Raw genomic sequence first — 21,239 nt, 5'->3', positions numbered from 1 at the left:
TGGTTTTATTCGATTGACTATACTTTTGTAAGATATTATTGATATAGGGGTAATTTTAAATGTCTTAAAGGTAAGGTTAATGTGGCTGTCCGTGACTGGAGTAGAACACGCTTAGCCAAGTGGCGTGCCTTCCTATTAGATATAATCGAGCTTATATGCGACCTACTTAGAAATAGCAAGCAAGCAAGAATTTAGTGCAGGCCAGTTGTTTTTCGTGACATGACATGTGGTGATTTTATTCCACCTGATGTTTGCCTTCTTCATAGCGTGTTGAATTAGCAATAGTTTATAGGTAGCGATTGGTATGCCAGCATTAAGTAAACGTGGTAGAATGGGTTGTACTGTACTGTTTCTGATTTAAAATTCCTTTATGTCTTTGTCCCGGCACCCATCAAAGGTGAATTTTAAACTGTTGTGCAATATCCACTAGAGATGATCGACAGTTATGGACTGTAATAGAGTTTGAGGTAACAGAGTCCAGAGATTTAATAGCGACCTTACTATCTGAGAAAATACGGATATCGATTTTGATATTACACTTTCTTTAAGCCAGGACAAGACTTCTCTTAAGAATTCGTCTGGAATAGGCTACAATGATTGGGAAGGCTGAATGAGAGACTTTATTTCAGTCGTTCAGAGTACAAAAATTTACCAACCCCTTCATTTCTTTTTGATCCATTTGTGTAAAAGTGGACTGAATCCTTTTCCAGAAAGATTTGGAAATTATAGAAATCTGGAAGTTTCTGTCGAATTGCGGTTGAGGGATGGTGTAGTCTGTATGCTTTCGAATTGATTTTAAAAACTTAAGACTTATGGAGTAGCTAATGTTATTTTCAACCCACTGCAATGTAGCTTTGAGGCGAATAGTTGATCTTGCAGTTATTTGTTTGCTAAGTAAATCAAGATGTGTTTGGTAGAGCAGGGTATCCAGTGACGCAGATAGGGTCGTGCAAAGCGATCCGCATATACATAGGTTAGATGAACGTTGGACCTTATTTAGTTTAAAGCGGTTTATAGCTATTGCGTGTAGGTTGTTTTTAGATAATTTTGTGAAAAATAAATATCCTGAAAGTTATTAAACAAATATATTTTGTTCGCGGTTTTACAAAAATTATTAATCCAGACAATGAAAAAGATTCTCCAGCAAAAATATGATTTATTTACATTTTTAGATTAAATAAACTACATTTTGAAATGTATACAAAAATTGTTTGGTACGGTTAAAAATAAGAGGACCTTTTAGGAAGTAAGAACGATATTTAAATGATGCTCTTAATAATAATTCTGGTTTGTAAGATTTTTATAGAAGCATTTATTTATGGCCAATTATGCTCGTGATATATCATGTGTGATATATCAACTCTTAAAATTGTTCGTTTATAATTTTTATGAAGCTGTCGAGATTTTAGAGTCCAATTGCTGCTTTATAAAAGGATGGCCAAAAAATAAGAACACTTGATTTTAAACCGAAAAACTCTCAATCAAATTTATTTGTTTATATTTAATATGAATATACCAAAAAAATAGAGTTCAATACCAAATAAATCTTAACACTTCCCTGCAAATTTATCAGCAATATAACCTGGATCAGTTAAAACAGGTCATGAAAGCATCATATCCGAGAACGTTGTGCAGTATAAGGAAAGCACACGATAGCTTTATAACGCCCTGGTTTGATCTAGAGTGTAAAAAGGCCAGAAAATTAACATTTGGATGGTTAAGAGCTTATCGTCGCTCAAGCCATGAGCACTTTAAAAGACAATATCTTCAAGCAAACACCTATTACAAGACCTTGTGTGTCCAAAAGAAAAAAAAGTACTTTGAGACAGAAGCTAGACGGTTATTAAATTGTATCAACACGAAGGACTTTTGAAAGTTGGTAAACAATTTGAATGTTAAAACCTTTAAAATCAATTCCAAGTTGATCCTCTTGCTTTTGGTAGACCATTTCCTAAACCCAATTCATAAAGGAAATAACTTTCATTTTGCACATCAAGGATGGAAAAGCGGCAGGCTCCAATGGATCACCAGTGGATTTTTTAAGTATAGAACCGTTGAGTTAATAAGTAAGCTTACTGAAGTTTACAACGAGGTGTTGGAAACGGGTATGATTCCTCAAGAATTTAGGGAATCAATATTTTTTCGATCCACAAAAAAGAATGCTGGTCTGAGATGTCGAACTATCGAGGAATATCCTTTTTAAATGCGTGTTATAAAATATGTTCTGCAAACACAATTTAATTAATGGATTGAAGAAAATAAGCTTTTGAAAGAATCTCAGGCAGGCTTTAGATCCGGTTACTCAACAATCGATCATATCTTTGTTCTGAAAAGCATTTCGAATTCATTTATAAGAAGAAGGAAGAAGTTATACTCGTTTTTCGTGGATTTTAAGTCTGCATTTGACACGGTGAATAGGCAAGCTCTTTGGTATGGGAATGTCGTTAAAATTTGGAAGAGTCCTGCAAAGCCTGTTTATGGATACTAATGCAGCAGTTTGGAATTGTACAAAAAGGTCGTATTGGTTTAGAACTAAATCAGGAGTTAGACAAGGTTGCACGATGATTCCAAGCCTAATCGCTCTATTTATCGAAGACTTAGTCGATTTCTTACCTGCTGGTATCGAGCACTCTTGTTTGCGGATGATATTGTGGTTCTCGCGTCATCTCCAGAATCACTACATCCGATAAACCGGATTTTTGAGTACTGTAAAATATAGAACCTAATAGTAAACATGGAAAACTCCAAGATCATGATACCAAGAACGGATGAGGTAGAAACTGCCTTAATGAAAAAGAAACTACAATGGTGAAAATATAGAGATTGTCAAAGAGTTCAAATACCTTGGAGTGAGGTTGACAAAAAATTTAAATATGGAAACGCATCTGAGAGAAAAGCTTACAAGTGCAAAAGTCGCCATCAGCGTATCTTGGAGTAGGTGTTTCTCAAACAAAAATATCGCACACAGTAAGTACACTGTTTTTAAGGGACTAGCAGAATCAATCTTATTCTATGCAGATCAAGTGTGGGGAGCGAAGCAATATGAAGAAAATCTGGAAAAATTGTTAGGCTTCAACGTTAAAAGGATCTTCCGGCTGCCACCAAATACCCAAAACTATATAGTTATGTTGGAAACGGGACTGCAGCCACTCTTTGTACGCACACTTCGAATACAGATTGATTATGTGTGCAAAATCAAGAATATGGATAATTACCGGTTACCGAAGATGGTGGTATTTCAAACTATTCGAGAGAGGTCGGAATGGTAAAATGGAAAAAATCACTGTACCACCTAATTGCAAAAGTGGATGATATGTTATGGAAAAAATGCCTTAATGAAACAAATGGGTCTCTGCACAGAGCAATTTACAGTCTACTCACTCACAATTTGGAGGCGAAAAAATAATTCCGTAATGAACATAGTGTATATGAGATTTCGATGATGGTAAAGCTGCGTGGTCAACTCGTACCTCTTAACTTCATTCCACATAGGGAGGATTTAGCGATTATGCTCCTTATGTAATCTATAAGTGAGAGAAGATGTATTTATAAATGTCCAATTCTTAAAGACACACGAACGAAAATGAAATTGTATCATTGTTGAATGAAGTCGACGTTAAAAAATGTGTATGTACTGCAAACTGGCTCTTAATTATAGGGGGAGAATTGTTAATGAGAGTTTCTGAAGATAATATTTAATTTCAATAGTAAACCGTTCAAGAAAAAAAAAACATTTTAAATCATGTACCTAATTCGTTTATTTATTTCATATATTTCATAAAAATAAGTTTCCAATTTATGTTTTGTCAACTAGGCAGACGGCAGAATGCAATGCTTTTTTTGATTTTTGTAAAAAATGTAAATTTTTTAAGACGAGCAATACAAATTTATCTAATCTAAAAAATATTCGATATTTAGCTGAAAAATATTCCTATTAATTAATTGAAATTAATTATATTTTCATAGAGCCACTGACCTCTTTCTTGGGAATTGTATGCCACATTCCATAACAAAAATTGAACTGAACTAATTGTTTATGTACTATATTTTTACAAAATGTCACCTTCTATAGACATTGGGCGTTAAGGTCAGTCTCTATAGCTGACTTGTATGTCAAACTCTCTTGCATTACATTAAGTAATATTCTTATAACACTTCTGCCTATTTTCTCACCTACAATACTGAAATGACTTCAATATGCAGTCCAATCCGCCAAAGAATTTTTCTCTCAATAGCTGGGTATGCTGGATATCACCTCAAGCACTAGATTGAAGGAATCAGATGCTATGCGGCATATTAAAAGAAAACTTGGACATAATTTCAAAATTAGTTCCAGATTAATTATATACAAATTCGAATTTTTAACCAAAAAAAAACTATTTTAAATGTTTCTTCTAGTGTTCCTATTATTTTGATTACCTAAACTCAACTATTTGCTCTGCATGGCACATATTGATTGTTTACTCATAACACTCTTAATCTTAAAGTTTGGAAGCATATTAACCTCACATCTTAGCTTCACTTAAGTAAAAAAAAAAACTTAAAAGTAGTAGTAGTAGTAATATTGACTTTATTTCATTATAAAAGTTATAAGCAATTTTAGTTTTCTAAGTCTATTTTGGTTTGGCCCAAGGCCGTCTACCAGATTGGCATTGATTAAAATAAAATGTTAAGTCTATGATTTATATTTATATTATTTTAATTTATACGGGTGGATTAGAAGTCACACTCGATTATGCGTTTTCTATAGTGAAGTGCGCTTACGGTGTAGTTGTACAATAGGTCCCAGCCTTGTTCTCCGTTTAATAAATCGATGGCAGCAACGTCATTCAGAACATAAGAACCGAAATTGTTTTTGAATTACCTGTAAAATTGAACATATTGCTAGAAAGTGTAAAACGTCTTCCCTTACTTTCATATTCCATATGTTGCATAATATAGGTAGTTCTGGTCGGTGTGGAATGTAATTTAAATTAACTAATTCTCCTCTCATTTTAAAAATAGTGCTTATTTTATCAGTTATATAGCAGTTTAAAAGATATGTTTGTACTGGGAAGCTTGGGCTTCATTGAAATATTTTTGATATACAGTGTTGCTAGTTTTTTCTAATAGGTTATCAAACTGTCTTTTTAGAGATTCAGAATTAAGATCTGGTGTAATGTCAAGGGCTACTCTACATTCTGAAGCTAGGCGCTTCCCTTCTTGCATTAGATTTCCTTTTGTTCTTATAATATGCTTAAGGACTTTTTTAGGTAACCTCTCTTCCTCCATCGCAATCACTTTTACCATGTAATTGAAATGCATTTTTAATGCGTTCAAAAACATAGAAGCCGTTCCCGTTTCTAAATGTAGCATGTAATTGGGGGTACTACTTGGTAATCTAAATATTCGCTTAAGAAAGTAGCGCAGAAATTTGTCTGCTTCTGCTGCTTCAAATGAACAGTATCCCCACACTTGGGCTGCCTATACAAAAATTGTGGATGCTGTCGATTGGAATAGCTGTTGCTTAGCACTGTGACTTACATGTCTATTACTTATGCATTTGCCACAAACTGAACAAATCGCGCGTTTAGCTTCAGATAACTTCCTTTTAAGATGTTTGTTTAAGATAACATTAGGGGTGATAAGAACTCCAAGGTACTTGTATTCTCGAACAATTTCAATGGGTTTATCTTGCAAAGTCGGCTTTTCATTTCGACTGTATTTTCCGCCACCATTTCTAAATATCATTATTTTGGATTTTGTTAGGTTTACAAAGAGATCCCAAGTGTTGCAGTACCCGTCCCTGATCCGCGGTCTTCCTCTACTGCGCTGTCCTGTGGGTGCGGATTCAAAGACTTTCCGGGCCGGAGCATTGGTTTCCATGCGCTCTACGTGACAAAGCCATCTTAGTCGTTGGACTTTTACTCTTCTGGCTAAGTCTACGTCGCTGTGCAGCCCGTACAGTTCGTCGTTCCATCTTCTCCTCCACTCCCTTTCGATGCATACGGGACCGTAGATCACACGAAGAACTTTTCTCTCGAAGCGACCCAAGGTGCTTTCATCCGCTTTTGTCATGGTCCATGCTTCTGCACCGTATAGCAGGACGGGGATGATAAGGGTCTTATATAGCAACACTTTGGTCCCTCAAAAGAGGACTTTACCACTCAATTGCTTTCTTAGTCCAAAGAAACAGCGGTTCGCAAGAGTTATTCTGCGTTTGATCTCAGCGCTGGTGTTGTTTTCTGCGTTTACAGCGGAGCCTAGGTAGACGAAGTCCTTGACTACCTCAAAGTTACGTCTGTCGATTGTGACGTTTTGACCAAAACGTCGGTGTTGTATGTCCTTTCTAGACGACAGCATGTACTTTGTTTTGCCCTCATTAACCGTTAAACCCATTTTTGCCGCTTCTGCCTCAATACTCACAAAAGCCCCATTGACATCACGCTGAGTTCTTCCGATTATGTCAATGTCATCAGCATATGCCAGTAATTGGACAGACTTTTGAAAGATAGTGCCTCTAGTGTTGACGTGTGAGCTCTGCACTATTCTTTCAAGCACGATGTTAAAAAAATCGCATGACAGCGCATCACCTTGTCTAAAGCCTTTTTTGACATCAAAAGGTTCTGTTAAGTTCGGTCTATCTCAATCCCACCTCTTACGATCTTCATTATGTCGTTTATATACAGTATAATGAGTAATGTGCTCAATACACAGCTTTGCTTCACACCCATTGTAGTCTCTTCGGACTAGAAGTTTCCATCTCAAACGGATGCTACATTATTTGTTTACATTGCTCACACCCATTGTAGTCTCAAAACCTTCGGACAAGAATTTTCCATCCCAAACTGATGAAAACGTTCAGTACTTTTGTCGATATTCCATATCCATTTAGCTTATGGAAAAGCGCCTCTCTAGTAACAGAGTCAAATACTGCTCGAAAATCTATAAAAAATGCGTAAAGCTTTTTGTGGTTCCTCTTGTAGGTTTCAACCATGTTAGTTAGCGTCAATATTTGGTCGATTGTGCATTAGTTCTTCCTGAAGCCCGCTTGAAATTCATGAATGATTTTCTCCTTATCTATTGAATAAGTCTTTTAAAAAGCACTACAACATAAAGCTTGGTTGAAGTATTTATTTAGTGTTCTTATAAAATTCAAATGAAATGCGGTCGTCTCCTGGGGCTTTGTTATTTTTAGAGTTAAAGACTACATTCTGAATCTCATCTAGAGTTATCGGTGAATCTAGGAATTCATCAACAATCCAGGGTGCTGTATATTGAAATGGTGATTTGTGTTGTGTTGATCAAGTTTTTAAAGTGATCTTTAAGTTGTTCCGCTTGCAAGATATTGCGATATTGTTTTTTCTACCATTGACATTCTTAACAGCTTTCCAAAACTGTGCTGGTCATTTTGCTTTGTTTAAAAGGGCAATGTTTTGCTCGTTAAACGCTTGTTTTTTGGAAAGGCATACGTTTTTGAAACGCTGCTTTGCTTCTGCATAAAGTGTTTTTAACGTATTGGTGTTGTTCTTTCTAACAAGCTTGAGAAATGCAAAAGATGCATATCTAGCTCGTTTTCAGTCTAAATCAAACCATTTTTATTTAATGGTGTTATTTTAGATTCGGCTTTTTTCAGTATTTCTGTAAGGCTTTCAATATTCGGTGGCGCTTTAATATTTGTCAGATCTACGATTTCTTTGTTAAGGTTTATTTGATAAGATCTTCGAAAACTATATTTCCATAGTAGTTTCGGTAGGAGGCTCAACTGTGTTATGCTGCTAATTAGTGGGTTTTCGTGCAAGTAAAACGTAACTTCAAGAGGCATGTGGTCAGAATATGTCTTTGTTCCTACCTTGAATTCATTAAGAAGTGAGCACAAGTTTTCAGTTATAAAACATGCTCCTTTTATTATGGTCAAAATTGTATTTGATGTTATTTAGCTTTTTCGACGGACAACATTTAAAGATAGAGCACTTAAAAATATTTTAGCTCAGAAACGCATCCATTAAAGAAAGCGATCAATTTTACGAAGAAAGCCATCATGCAATAATTTAACATATTCTCCGTCAAATAATATATATTTTTTAAATAAAATCAACATGAACAACACATTAATTTTGTTTAACAATTTCCATCTTAATAAAATGTTATGCCATGACAAAAATCGGATTTTTTTGTAAATTAAAAAAAGCAATACCACTTAATTGCTCATTGTGTTTAATTAACTCACGTCTCACATTCATAAATCTGCAACACAGTTTGTCACCACCAAAATATCTAAATTCATTTGTATTGTTTTTCAATCTAATTAAAAAATATCTCATAAATAAACATTTCGTAGGTCTACAAAATCAACTCAAACGATGATGTCCTAGAAATCATACCTTACACGAATTATTCGAATAACAATAATTTCGAAGAGACTGACGAGGTAACTTGCCTGACAAGCTCATCCGATGCCTCCCTATTTGCTGTGGGTTTGAAAACAGGAACAATTGAGGTAATTTCATAACACCACTATTTTCCTTCGGTTAAATTCTAGTGCCAGCTGTAATAATTTTTGTTGTTTCTTTTTAAAGATATATCAAATGGAAAATAAATCGATAAAATTTATCTATCGTTTATTGTCGCACACATCTCAGATATACGATCTAAAATTTTCACCATGTAATGATGTACTTGTTAGCTGTTCGGAACAATTGTGCTTCTGGCATGTTTCATATATCCTTAATAATCCTTTTGATTCGGGTACCAAACAAAAGCGTCGTAGTTCACGTTTTACGTCGTCTCATAGTCCAGTGGAGGAAGTCACTAATGCCATTGCTCAACTTAATCCTACTGAAAATGGTGAAACTTATACACTTCGTAACCCATGGTCGAATAAGCGTGGTTCAATGGAAAAACCAGAATTGCTGTCATGTATCAAATTTGTTGGTAACAAAGCAGAAATTTTCTATGCCAACGAAGATTTTACTCAGTTTAACACCATAGACAATGAAGGTGTGTATTATCATTTGTGTGTGCACGATATAAGTCGAAAGATTAATAGTAATGGCGTCAACAATGGCAATGGAAACGGCAATGGCCTGTTGGAAGGGGACGATGAGGTTATTATTTGACGTCGCTATCGACGTCGTCGTAGTCGTAGTCGCTATCGTCGTCTTTCTTCTTGTTTTCACCCACTCAAGGAAAACTCTATATGGAGAATAGTTTATTATATAGTCATTTATATGTTTTATGTTAATATCGCCTATTGCGATCAAAAGTAATTAGTTAATTTTTTTTTATAATCCTTATACATTTTTTCTATTGTATATAAAATATATCACATAGTGTACTTGTATTATTAAAGTATTATTAAGACAAAAAAAATACATATATATTTTTGAATTAAGTTCCAAATCATTCCCTTAACAAATTTAATATTTTATGTTCTCATAAAATAACGAATAACTATTAAGCTAAACGAATCTTTTCTTTTTGAATTTAAAATATTAAAAAATATAGTTTAATTGTTAAATTTATCTAAACATATTTTTTTAAATTCGTTACTAAACAAAAGTATTACAATTGGTATTAAATTAAAGTGCGAAAAAAATCCATGTCAAAAATAAAATTACTTAAATTAATAAACGTATTTTTTCAAAGATTCTTTAAAAATTAGGCTTTTTTCAAAATTAGCCTATTTTTAAGCACATCCAGGGTTGTGTATGCAAATAATGTTCTAAGGGTTGTGGGTTATCTTCAATCCATGTATACTGCAAAGTTTGAGCCGTTAATTACACTGCTCGAAAAGGTTTTGTCTCGGCAATCAAAATTTTATTTTCCGATGGGTTTTGGTGGCCATGATTTCAATCCGACTCCAAAAATCACTCTTTTACATCAGGGGTGGAATCGTCTAAGGTAATAGTTGACTATCACCGACTTTCCCGCCTGTGTAGCTGATTCAATTCAATTCGATTGAACAATTTCAGAATATTATTGTCACAATTCATTGTTGTTATGGTGAAATTTTAAAATGATTTCTATAAAATATCTAAACAAAAGTATCAAATTGGCTGTGTTTAAATAACATTCTTACTTTTCTTATGTTTTTTCGAATTATGTAAGCTTTTTCGGCCAAAAGAATGTGGTTTTGTACCTAAAAAGGGTAACTGAAAAAAACTTCCATTCGGTTTTTGTAAGCGTCTGATAACTCAGTTCAGAAACGACATATTTATAGGAAAATGACTATCAAATTTTTCTAGTGACAGCTGTTTAGGTATCAATTTGACTATCACCTTGAATAGATCAAATTCGATTATTTTGACTGTCAACAATCACCTAAGCCGATTCCAACCCAGGTTTTTGAGATATTACTTTTTTAAACTGCAAGAAAATCTATCTACGTTAGTAATTTTGTTTTTATTTATAATTATTTTCGTAATAGTTTTCCAAATCTAAATTAAGCTTTTCTAATATTCAGTTTAAATATTTATTGTATTTCACAAAATAAGCATTCAAAATTAACTCCAAAACGTATTTTTTGAAACTGGAAGTATTACATTTAAAGTTTCTTAAAATACAAATTATCACTGATGAGAATTTATTAGAAACTAATTATAAAAAATGTTCTTTCCAAAACCATCATTGAATTTATTGTTAAAAACTTTATTGTGTTTTAGCTTTAAAACACCGTTTTTGGTTGTTTTCAACAAAATCTGATGTGATAGAAAAATTATGAGGATATTCAGGTCAACTTAAATGTTTGCTACTAACTTAACCCACTATGAGCAAATAAGCCCTAAGTTCGCAATGTAAAATTTAGGCATTTTAATATACTCAATTAAAAAAAAAATACTGTACAATCAAATCAAATTTTTGAATCAATATTTTTTTCTTCAAATATGTTATGTGATTGCCATCTTCAACACAAAAAGTCACAATGTAACTTAAAACGTCACAATTAATTTTGATATTTTTTTAACTTATTAGTTACATTTCATTTGTTTGAATCTAAGTTTACGATATAATAAAATAACAAAATATGTCTAAATTAATAGTTAAGTAGGTTCAAGCGCAAATCAAGACATAGATCTTTTCCCTATACCTCTAGCTCGTTGGATAAAATAAAATAATAACCAATTATTTTCAATCCACTGCCTTTTTGAAAGTCCTTTTCCATCGGGCAAAACACGATGCATTTAACAAAACATATTCTAAAAGACATAAACTTAAATTTAATGTTATCAATATCATATAAAATAGGTTTTATGTATCGCCTTTAACAAAGCTATTCGAATTAGGTTCATGAGGTGAAACATTGAATTAGTAATGTGTGTTAGTGTTTTTGTTTCAAGTTTGATGCTATTTTCCCGTAATATTGATGTTGTGAACTGTATTCTATACCTCGTTTATATACAACTTATTCTACAATATAAAAAGGCCCAAGTTTTTTCTTTTGATGCTTACAGCTTAATTACAATTTTGTTAAAATGTTTGAAATTTTTAATTGTGTCTTCCTTTTATTTTAAAAATTTAAATATACTTTACCTTATTTTTTAGAGACCAAATATATCAAAATCATTCTTCTTTTTTATTACATTTTATATTTTTATTTAGTAGATATAATTTAAATCAATTTAAAATAAAATTAATATAGAAGTCAATTAGTGATTTATATGTGAACAAAAACAAAAAGTAAATAAAAAAACACGATTTTTCAGTGAGAGGTCATTTAAGCTTTGAGTTAAAAGCTAGCTGGCTCACCCTGAAAAACTGTATAATATTGGCCTATGTATCAAAATTAATAAGAAATACAATTAGACTGACAAAAAGAATTAAAATTCGTCCGGTTTTTAAGCTTAAAATATTCAAAAAAAAACTGTGCATTTGCAATATTACATTAACATAATGTACTATATTCAAATATAAAAAACAATGTAAAATGGTGCTATTTTCAAAACAACAATTCATAACAAAATTTTCGTACAAAATTATAGCACAACATTTAGTAATTTTTATAATAAAACGCACAAATTGTGAATGTGTATTGCAATAACTTGTTATACAAAATATTCAAAAAGACGCCATTAATGAGACCCATCACAGACCCCGTTCGATACAAAACGTACCACGAATTCAAAATAAAAGGCTTGAAAGCTTGAGTCACCGAATTGGAGACTAGTGATAACGATTTTAAAGACCTTTAAATTACATGATCTGACACTTTTTTGTATGCCATTATTAGTACGAATGTTTTCGGACGGGACTTGTGATAAGGCAGAATATCAAAAAAAAAATATTAAGTAGAAAAAAACTATAATAACTAAAAACAAAAAAAAAAATACTTTCAGATGAATTTTTGAATATGTATTAAGCAATAATTTTACCACATACATATGATAAACAATTATAATATTTTTCTATATAAATATACAAGAAAACATTTTTGTAACTTTTATACTCAACGTAGAGATTAATTTATGTATGTGAAAAGTCAAAAAATAAAATAAAAATGAAAACAAAAATAAATGTATAAATTTGTTTTTAATTTTTGGATCTATTTCAGTTGAATATTTTGAATGAAATATAGTTCGTAGCTCAGCTCTTTTATTTGCTAAGATCGAGAATGCATTTGTAAATAAATCAATAAAAATGAAGGTAAATGGGACATAAGTAAGTATGGGAAGTGCAATTTATTAAAGTGCTTTGATTAAATTTTATCAATTACACATTGTAAAGGGTGAGCTATAGGAATTTTTTTTCAAAAAAAAAAAACATACAATTCAGAAAATTGCATGAAATCTTTACTTGAATCGATAGAATGGTCCATATGATTTAATGTTTGAAGATTATTTCATGCAAATGTTCGCCTTGACTGCGCCTCAAACGGTCCATCCGCTTAGTCCAATTTTGTCATACTCTTTAAAAGATTTCGCCCGGTTTCTCACGAATAAAAGCTTCAATGTTGTCTTCCAATGCGTCAATTGAAGAGGGCTTGTTTGTTTAGACATAAGCTTTAACATAGCCCCACAAAAAATTGTCTAAATGCGTTGAATCGCACGATCTAGGCGGCCAATTGACCGGTCCCGAACTCGCCTCTCAATAAGTCCATTGTTGGGCGTGCTGTGTGGCATGTGCTACCGTCTCGTTGAAACCACATGTCAAGCTCTTACATTTTGGGCAAAAAAAGTTGGATGTCATTGCACGGTAGCGCTCACCATTCATAGTTACGTTACGATGCACATCACTTTTGGATAAGTACGATCCAATGATGCCACAACCCCTAAACCACACCACACTGTGACTCATATTCACTCCAAAATTGACAATTTTGCTTATGTACGCACCCATTGAGCCAAAAATGAGCTTCGTCACTCGCTGAAAGAAGTGCGCGATGAACTTTCTTAACAGAGGCATCAGGCTTTCTTATCGAAAATGCGTGCTTTCGGTTTGCATGAATCCCTGCTTAATTGGATTAGTAATTACCTTTGGGATCGTTTAATACAAGTAGTATTGGATGGATTCAAGTCTGAAAACCATAAAATAAATAGTGGTGTGTCGCAGGGCTCTGTTCTATTTCCAACACTGTTTCTCATTTTTATTAATGATCTCCTGTCTGCATTGTTTCGCTGACGAAAGTACTCTTAGCTTTTCATATTAGTTTTCAGACTCACATCCCTCTTCTTAGGATGTGGAACTGCAACAACAAAATATGATAAGCTCATCAAATTCCGACCTTAACAGCGTTGTTCAATCGGTATTAAAAAACCGCGTGGAATTTAATTCTTCGAAAATGCAATGCTGTCTTGTATCGTTAAAGCAAGATATACCCCCATTGCCATTATCCATGGATAGCACTTGCATCAATGATACTAAACACCTCGATATTCTCGGTATGTGTGTCACCAACCACCTCTTGTGTAATGATCACATACGCGATGTCGCCAAAAATACCGCAAGGTGCTATGGTCCACAAACCTACTCTCTATACAACGTCCCCAGATTGAAGAAATAGCTCTCTTTGCCTCAGCTAATTTAGTTTCGAAATGTTTTTTAAAGTTAAGGTTAGCACAGATCGTTTCCTTTCGTTTCTCCAGTATCTTCCACCTCCTTCCCTGGAGATCATCATTTTAGACTTTCCAAGGTTAACAGTCAGGTTCCAAAGATCACAGCAGCGCTTCAGACGGTTGATCATGAGCTGCATTCCGTCAACTGATTCCGCCAGAAAAACTATGTCGTCAGCGAAAATGAGGCACGGTATTCGTAAACTTCCGAACTCAATACCCCCTCCCATTTCCTCGACAATGTCATTTGTAAACAAAATGAACAGCAAAGTACTCAACACACATCCTTGCCTTACTCCCATTTCAGCTTCAAAGTCCTCTGATGTAAATTGTCCGTCCCAAACATAAGACACATTGTTTTCATACATTGCTTTCAGCAGATTCACAACTTTACTTGAGATACCCAAGGTATAGAGCTTATAGAATAACGCTGCACGGGCAATGGAGTCAAAAGCAGCTCTGAAATCTACGAAGAAAGCATATAGCTTCTTCTTTTTGCTTTTAAAGTAATCGGCAATGTGAAATAAGGTGAAAATCTGATCTACAGTCGAGTGGTTTTTCCTAAAACCAGCTTGGAACATGTTGAGTATGTTTCTGTCGTTAACCCACTCTGTTAGCCTTTTAAAAATAAGTGCACTGAATAACTTCACTGAAGAATTCAAAAAAGAAATGCCCCTGTAATTCTCGGGATTATCGTACGCACCTTCCTTATGCAGCGGATAGATAATTGCTTTTTTAAAGCAGGCTGGCACCTCTGCGGTTTCGAAAATTGTATTGAATTCTTTGGTGAGTGAAAACAGGTACTCGGACGTACAGTTTATAAGGAATACTGAAGGAATCCTGTCATCTCCTGGGGCTTTACCAGATCTGGTAAACGGTAAATCAAGGATATCGTCTAAGAAAACTGGAGCAGCATATTGAGGCAGGGGTGAAAACTGCGCAGTGTTGAGTAAACTTTTAAAGTAATCCCGAAGCTCGGTTGCGTGCAGTGAAGATCCAATCTTTCTAGGCCGTCCGTTAATTGCTTTAGCCGCTTTCCAGAATTCTGCCGAAGACATCGCTGAGTTTAAGCGTTGTATGGATTGTTCATAGTTTTGCTTACGCTTGGCAAGTCAGATGTGTTTGTACTCTTTGTTCGCAGACGCATACATAGTCTTTAAGACATGCAAGTTATATTTTCTCAGAAGCTTTAGTAAAGTAAATGATTTTTTTCTTGCTTTAAAGCATTCCAAGTCAAACCATTCTTGTTTAAAATCATTCTTCTGCTTCCAGTTATTGGTTACTGGGACTGCAGTTTTCATTATGTCAGTAAGTCTGGTCATGTTTAAATTATCACCCTCTGAGCTATGTTTTCTCAGTTCCTCATTTAAATTAGTTTGGTAAGCCCGTACAAAATTTGAACTATTACTCCAATGTAGCTTTGGAAGGAGCTCAAGCGACTTGGAACAAGATAATTCATCTGCCGGCCTTGAATTGCATGTGATTTCTAAAGGCATATGCTCCGAAAAAGTTTTCTGCCCAACACTAAAACTTCTCAAAAGATCATTCCACCTTCCAGAAACTATCCCATAGTCGATGACTGAGCACCCCGTTCCTCGGCTAAATGTGTATTCACCCTTAACATCTCCTGCACAACTCCCATTCAAAACTCTAGCATCTAAAGAGTCCGCTAAATCCAATATTTTAGTACCTTTACCATCGCATACTTCATCTTTTGACTGACGAATTGAATTAAAAATAACTCCAGCTGATCCGCTTAAAAAGCTATTCTGTGAGCAGCCAATCCTGGCGTTAAAGTCACCGACAAGTAATAGATCCCCGGAGTTTAAGGATGAAAGTCCGTCGCATAGTTTGTCGAAATCTCTCTGCCAGTGATTACAATTTAGATATATATGAGTGATATACACTTTCGAACCGTTATACGTGACCTCCAATATATTAATTCCTTCCCTTTGCACAAAATTTAAGGATAATCCACAAAGTCCTTTTCGGAAACAAAGCTTGAGTATAATTCTCATCTCTGGGCTGGTGCTCCTGCAACTTACTTAAGCCTCTCGGATAGTATTGAACGTAGAGCATTTAAATTGACAGATGATAAGTCAATTTACTTCGCTTGAACATCGTCGTAAGGTCTCTTGTCTGACCCTTTTTAACCGTTATTTTAACGACTTATGCTCTAGCCAGTTGCATTCCTCTCCTTAAACAGTTCAACCGTAATACTCGAGCTTCTAGGAATGCTCATCACTATAACCTCGAGCCCAACTTCGGTCGTACTGTCAAATACAGAGATTCGTTCTTTAGCCGTACTACGCGAATGTGGAATGCCTTACCACACTCTGTCTTTCCTAGTCATTGCAATATTCAGGAATTTAAAACCAATGTGCATCGACATCTCCCCTTGTGTGTGTGTTTATTAAAAAAAAAATCCAATCAGTCGCTTTGTTTTACTTAGAATCTTAACAAAATATTCATAACAATATTTTGATATTTTGTGTGAGATAAATAATTTGAAGTCATCATCTTTCTTTGCTGTCCAAACATTTGAGTCGAAAACCATTTGTGATCAGTTTTTTTTTTTAATTTAATTTTTTCGTGTTTCGTTAAAAACATTATAGTGATTTTTTGTATTAAACACATTATTTTGCATATGATGAAAAAGCTTGATTTCAAAATCTTATTTTGTTAAAGAGATTTTAAGTTGAAAACCAATTTTAGTAGCATTTCTTGAAAGTCTTTCAGGCTTATTCCGTAAGGCGTTGAACGCCAAAAAAAAAACCACAGTGTGAACTTGGTATTACGTAAGGCGTTCAACGCCAATTAAAAGTCAATTTATCGACTCTCTCTTGTGGAACGCATTCACATTTCTTTTTTGGTTATTCCGGTAGGCGTTTATCTTAAAAAAAAAACAATAAAAAACGTCAAAAGTTATCGTCGGAAAATTTGTTGACGCCAGAAGTAAAAATGTAAGTATTTTTTAATTTATTTTAGTTTTTATAATTTAAAATTGTTCATTTATATATGTTCTTGTGTAGACAATTTAGGCGCGAAAATTTTAACATGTGTTCCATCGACGCACCCAATAACACCTGGAATTCCAGCTTGTTGAAAAAAATGTATTTTTGCTTCCGATTTTTCTTCATCTGAGAGATTCATCCTAATCCAAACGGGGCAAACTTTTTCCTCGAGAATGTTTAACATTTCCTTAAGAATTTTGCTAAGAGTAGGCTGCGCTAATCCCAAATTGAAGTCGTTTCCAACCCCTTTTTGGTAGCTTCCTCCGGCGAAAAATCTAAGGGTAGCAGCTAGTTTCAAAATCGTTGGAATTGCCACAGAACGTTGCTGAGGAAAACTGTCTTCGATCAAACAAAAAAGATACTTGAAGGCCTCTTTGTCCAGACGAAAATACATTTTGAATCTGTTAACGATTACGATAAAATCATTGTGCAATAATACATATATTTATTTGTTTTAATTAATCACATACTTTGAATCGGGCAAATCAAAAGGATTTGCTTTAGATCGAATATATCTTCTATGCACTATCAAATCTTGCTTTTTTCTTTTCTTCCTCTTCGTCGTCACTACGAATCCACGAAAAATAACTTGCTACACTATACATTTTTCCGTTTCTTTTTGTATTTACAAGAAATTTAAACAAATTTTAAAAATTAAATTTTAGAAAAGAAATTTTTCAATTTAAAAACAATTTTGAAGTTTGAAATGTCAGCTGTTGTAGTGGATCGTATGTGGAATGTAAGAGCGAAAGAAAGTCCGGCGTTTGAGTTACGGAATACCAAAGAAAAAACGAGACGCCACGACAAACGACACTGGCGTTTAAAAAAAAACGCCTGTCGGAATAAGCCTTTTTATTTCTTATATAAAAAAATTGGATTTTTGTAAAAAAAAATTAAGTAAAGAATGAAATCATTTTGAAGTTAGCACCTACATTTATTCACGAGATATTGAGAATCGAATATCAATGTTGACAAATTTTGCTTTCTATTATTTATAGATTTTAATTTTTATGAAAAGACTAAACTGGATTTTTAAAAAATTGTACTGAATGTCTAAAACAATATTTTTTATAAGATAAAAAAAGCTTGAAGCCAATATTTTAAAAAAGACATTTGAATAAAAAATAACTGTTTACCAAGTTTTGGTAATTTTTTTTGTTCTTATTTATTGTCAAAAAATATCAATTAAATTTTTCTCAAAATGTTACTGAACGTTGGAAACAATTTTTTTTTATAAGATGAAATTAATTTCAAGTTGTTTTTTATTTTTAGTTTTAAGTCATAATATTCAATTCGACAAATCAGACCGATTACAATAACTTCTTATGGGAAGTTAATAAAGGTTAATTTATTGAAGGGAACTTTTAATGTCGTGGGATTATTGGGCGTGGCGTACCGTTGAACTATTTGTGTGGAGTCATGTTGGCTCGCTAACCTATAAAAATTAGCTGAAGACGTTTGACACCTTGGAAAAGAATATATGGCACTGTATTGCTGACATACAGCTGAAAAAGCGGCAGAAAACATAGAAAACTATTCGAGCCAACCGCAGTTGCCACTTTTTCGAAATCATTTTGAAACATAATGGCAAATTTTAATCTTTATATTATATAAAAAATCATTCCTGTGTCCATGACCTTGGAAAGGAGGGATGTAAGTGCAATCGGTCGGTAATTAGACGGTGAAGAAGATTCGCCTTTTTTGGGAATAGGCTCGACAAATGCGGTTTTCCATCCGCTCGGAACGAGACCTGAGAAGTAGGACAGATCAAAAAGCTTACGCAGTGGTTTTGCTAGCGTTGAAGAACACCTCTTCAGAACAATAGCGGCGATACCATCCGGAACAGGGGATTTATTAATGTTGAGATCTTTAAGAACTCTTGCCAGAGTACGAGTGCGAAAAAAGATTGGTCCAATAGAATCACTAACTCGCTCTAGTACAGGCGGAGTCATAACACTCTCTGGCAGCGATGAATTGGCGGCGAACTGCCTAGCAAAGAGATTAGCTTTCTCCAAAGACCTAACAAATGGAGTGTCATTGACATTTAATTCCCTTTCCAACCAATTTTTAGAATACAAGTTGCAGAGGTCATAGGATATAGGTCATGTCATAGGAGATGTAAAAAATCATTTTGAAACGTGTATTTCCAACATAGCCAATTTTTGTTTATTATAAAGTTAGAGAATCAACAACAACGTATTCGAAAATATTTTTGCTCTTATCTTAAAAAAGTTTAGCCTTATACAAAAATCACCAAATACCTAATAACATTCCATTCACATTCATAGCATGTTTAACAATTTTAACACATTCCTATTTCTTCTAACAGATAAATTCGTCAACCTAATCAAAATCAATTCCCAGAATCGACATCGACAAGAACATAAAATCATTTTCTTTATTCAGAAATGCATGGAAACAAAACTTTGTGTATTTCCGTTCATATTTTCTTGTGTTTTTATTTTATTTTATTTCTGGTAGATATTGTACGAGTATATAAATATTTTTCAATGATAGCAAACGTGACAAAAATTAAAATTAATAGAATATTGCTTTTTCTATTATTATTTATTACCTCAGCAAAAAGTAAAAAAAAAAATTAAACTTCCTAAGCCAAATTAATAAGAATATATTTTTGGAATTTAATGAAATATCCGTTTTCTCGTTTTTCTTCCATACATTGTAGGAAACATAGGTATAGATACTCGTATCTTATTTCTTTGTATAAGAAATTAACTAAAATTCCATTCATTGCTGAAGTTTTCCACATTTTTTGTAATTTTCATATTTTATTATTCTTAGCAAGCAACTGTATCTGATTCTAAGGGAACGCACCTGATTAGGTTGGAGCAAAATTCCTTGAGAAGATTTTTCTTTTCAAGCAGAGTTAATAGATATGTGATATATGTACCTGTAGATATGGATCCTGGGTCCTGTGTTAAGGGCCCATAGTTTCCATTTTTTTTTTTTAATAAAAAAGCAAAATATGACCATCACCTACGTATAAATATATTTTGATTATAAGTCGAACTATAGAATTGTATCAAAATTCCAAAAGTAAATTATGTAATGTCTTGGACTTGGACAAGCTTAAAAACTTTATTTATGAATTATTTTCAATTCAATGGAACTTCATTTGTTTCGGGTTTAAAATGTTGTACAAGAAAAAGCCACCTGTCCATTCTAGAATTCTTAAAACTTAAATTGAATTTTCTTTTATCGTAAGTAAGAAAACTGAGTCTGAAAGCTTCAACTAACCATTCAGATGATGGAAGTGCTTGCTAATGCAGTTTATAACACAAAAAAAAAAACTATGATTTGTGTGACAAAACCCAGCAGGGACTAAGATATGATCTATAACTTTATGGAAAGCAAAAGATTTTCCTGAGCACTTTTGGTCAAGCAAAGAGCTGTGCATTAGTTTATGGTATATTAAATATATTATATACATAATCATAAAAGGAATATACTTGGATAGAAAAAGTAGATTCAGGTTGAGCTGAAATTACACATGACCCTTAAAAGAAAATATACGTTGCATAACATACATAACTGATATAGGGTGTTTTTGTTTAAAAAAAAGTTGATAACTTTAAATAATAATAAGGTAAACGTTAAGAAAATACCAGTTGCGAAGCACCAACAAGCCTCGGATACGGAGAGATTTAATGTTGACAACCCACGCAAACAATTTAAGGACAACGAACTACGGATATGAATAAGTACATCCAAAGAATTAGCGAAGGCCCTAGTCTGCTATAAAGCAGATATCACCGCCATCCAGGAAATGCGATGAGTAAGACCGTAGCAGTTTGCTAGCTACGACATTAAAATTGTCCTGGGCGATTTTAAAGCCAAGTTGGGAAGAGAAGACATCTTTGTGGAATAATCGGGAAAAACAGCCTACACGACGACAATTCCGATAACGGATTCAGTCTCATCGATTTTGCCACGGGGTAAAATGTCAGGTACCTGCTATGATGTCCACAGTTCAACCTCCACAAACTTGGAGTTCTCCAGATCGATCTACCGTCAAACTAGATTGACCATATTGTGGTCGGCGCTAGAAACGCTTCAGAATCAGGGAAATTCGAAATTTCAAAGGAGCAAAATATTAATTAAAATACAAATAATATTGACTCTGATCACTCTGATCTGATAACGGTTACAATAGCAAGAAATTGCCAAACTCGTTTTG

General features: G+C 33.7%; 1 protein-coding gene across 3 annotated transcripts in view; it reads left to right on the top strand.

The window, feature by feature from the left end:
• Positions 1-12,469, top strand: part of LOC129938776 (uncharacterized) — a 41,819-nt gene extending 29,350 nt beyond the window's left edge. Inside the window, exons 13-14 of one of the 3 annotated variants that reach the window (XR_008780481.1) lie at positions 8,321-8,479; positions 8,559-8,697. Coding sequence is in view for 1 of the 3 variants with exons in the window: in XM_056046516.1 (XP_055902491.1) it covers positions 8,321-8,479; positions 8,559-9,098 (699 nt within the window). In the remaining 2 variants the exon portion in view is untranslated. Of the gene's footprint in view, positions 1-8,320; positions 8,480-8,558 lie in introns of those variants that run through there. The other 2 variants (XM_056046516.1, XM_056046517.1) reach the window with 2 other exon arrangements.
• Positions 12,470-21,239: the final 8,770 nt, after the last annotated feature.

Source organism: Eupeodes corollae, chromosome 1 (assembly GCF_945859685.1).
Source record: "Eupeodes corollae chromosome 1, idEupCoro1.1, whole genome shotgun sequence".
Taxonomy (NCBI): domain Eukaryota; kingdom Metazoa; phylum Arthropoda; class Insecta; order Diptera; family Syrphidae; genus Eupeodes; species Eupeodes corollae.
Note: the sequence above shows the minus strand (reverse complement) of the source record. Positions and strands in the feature narration are given on the sequence as shown.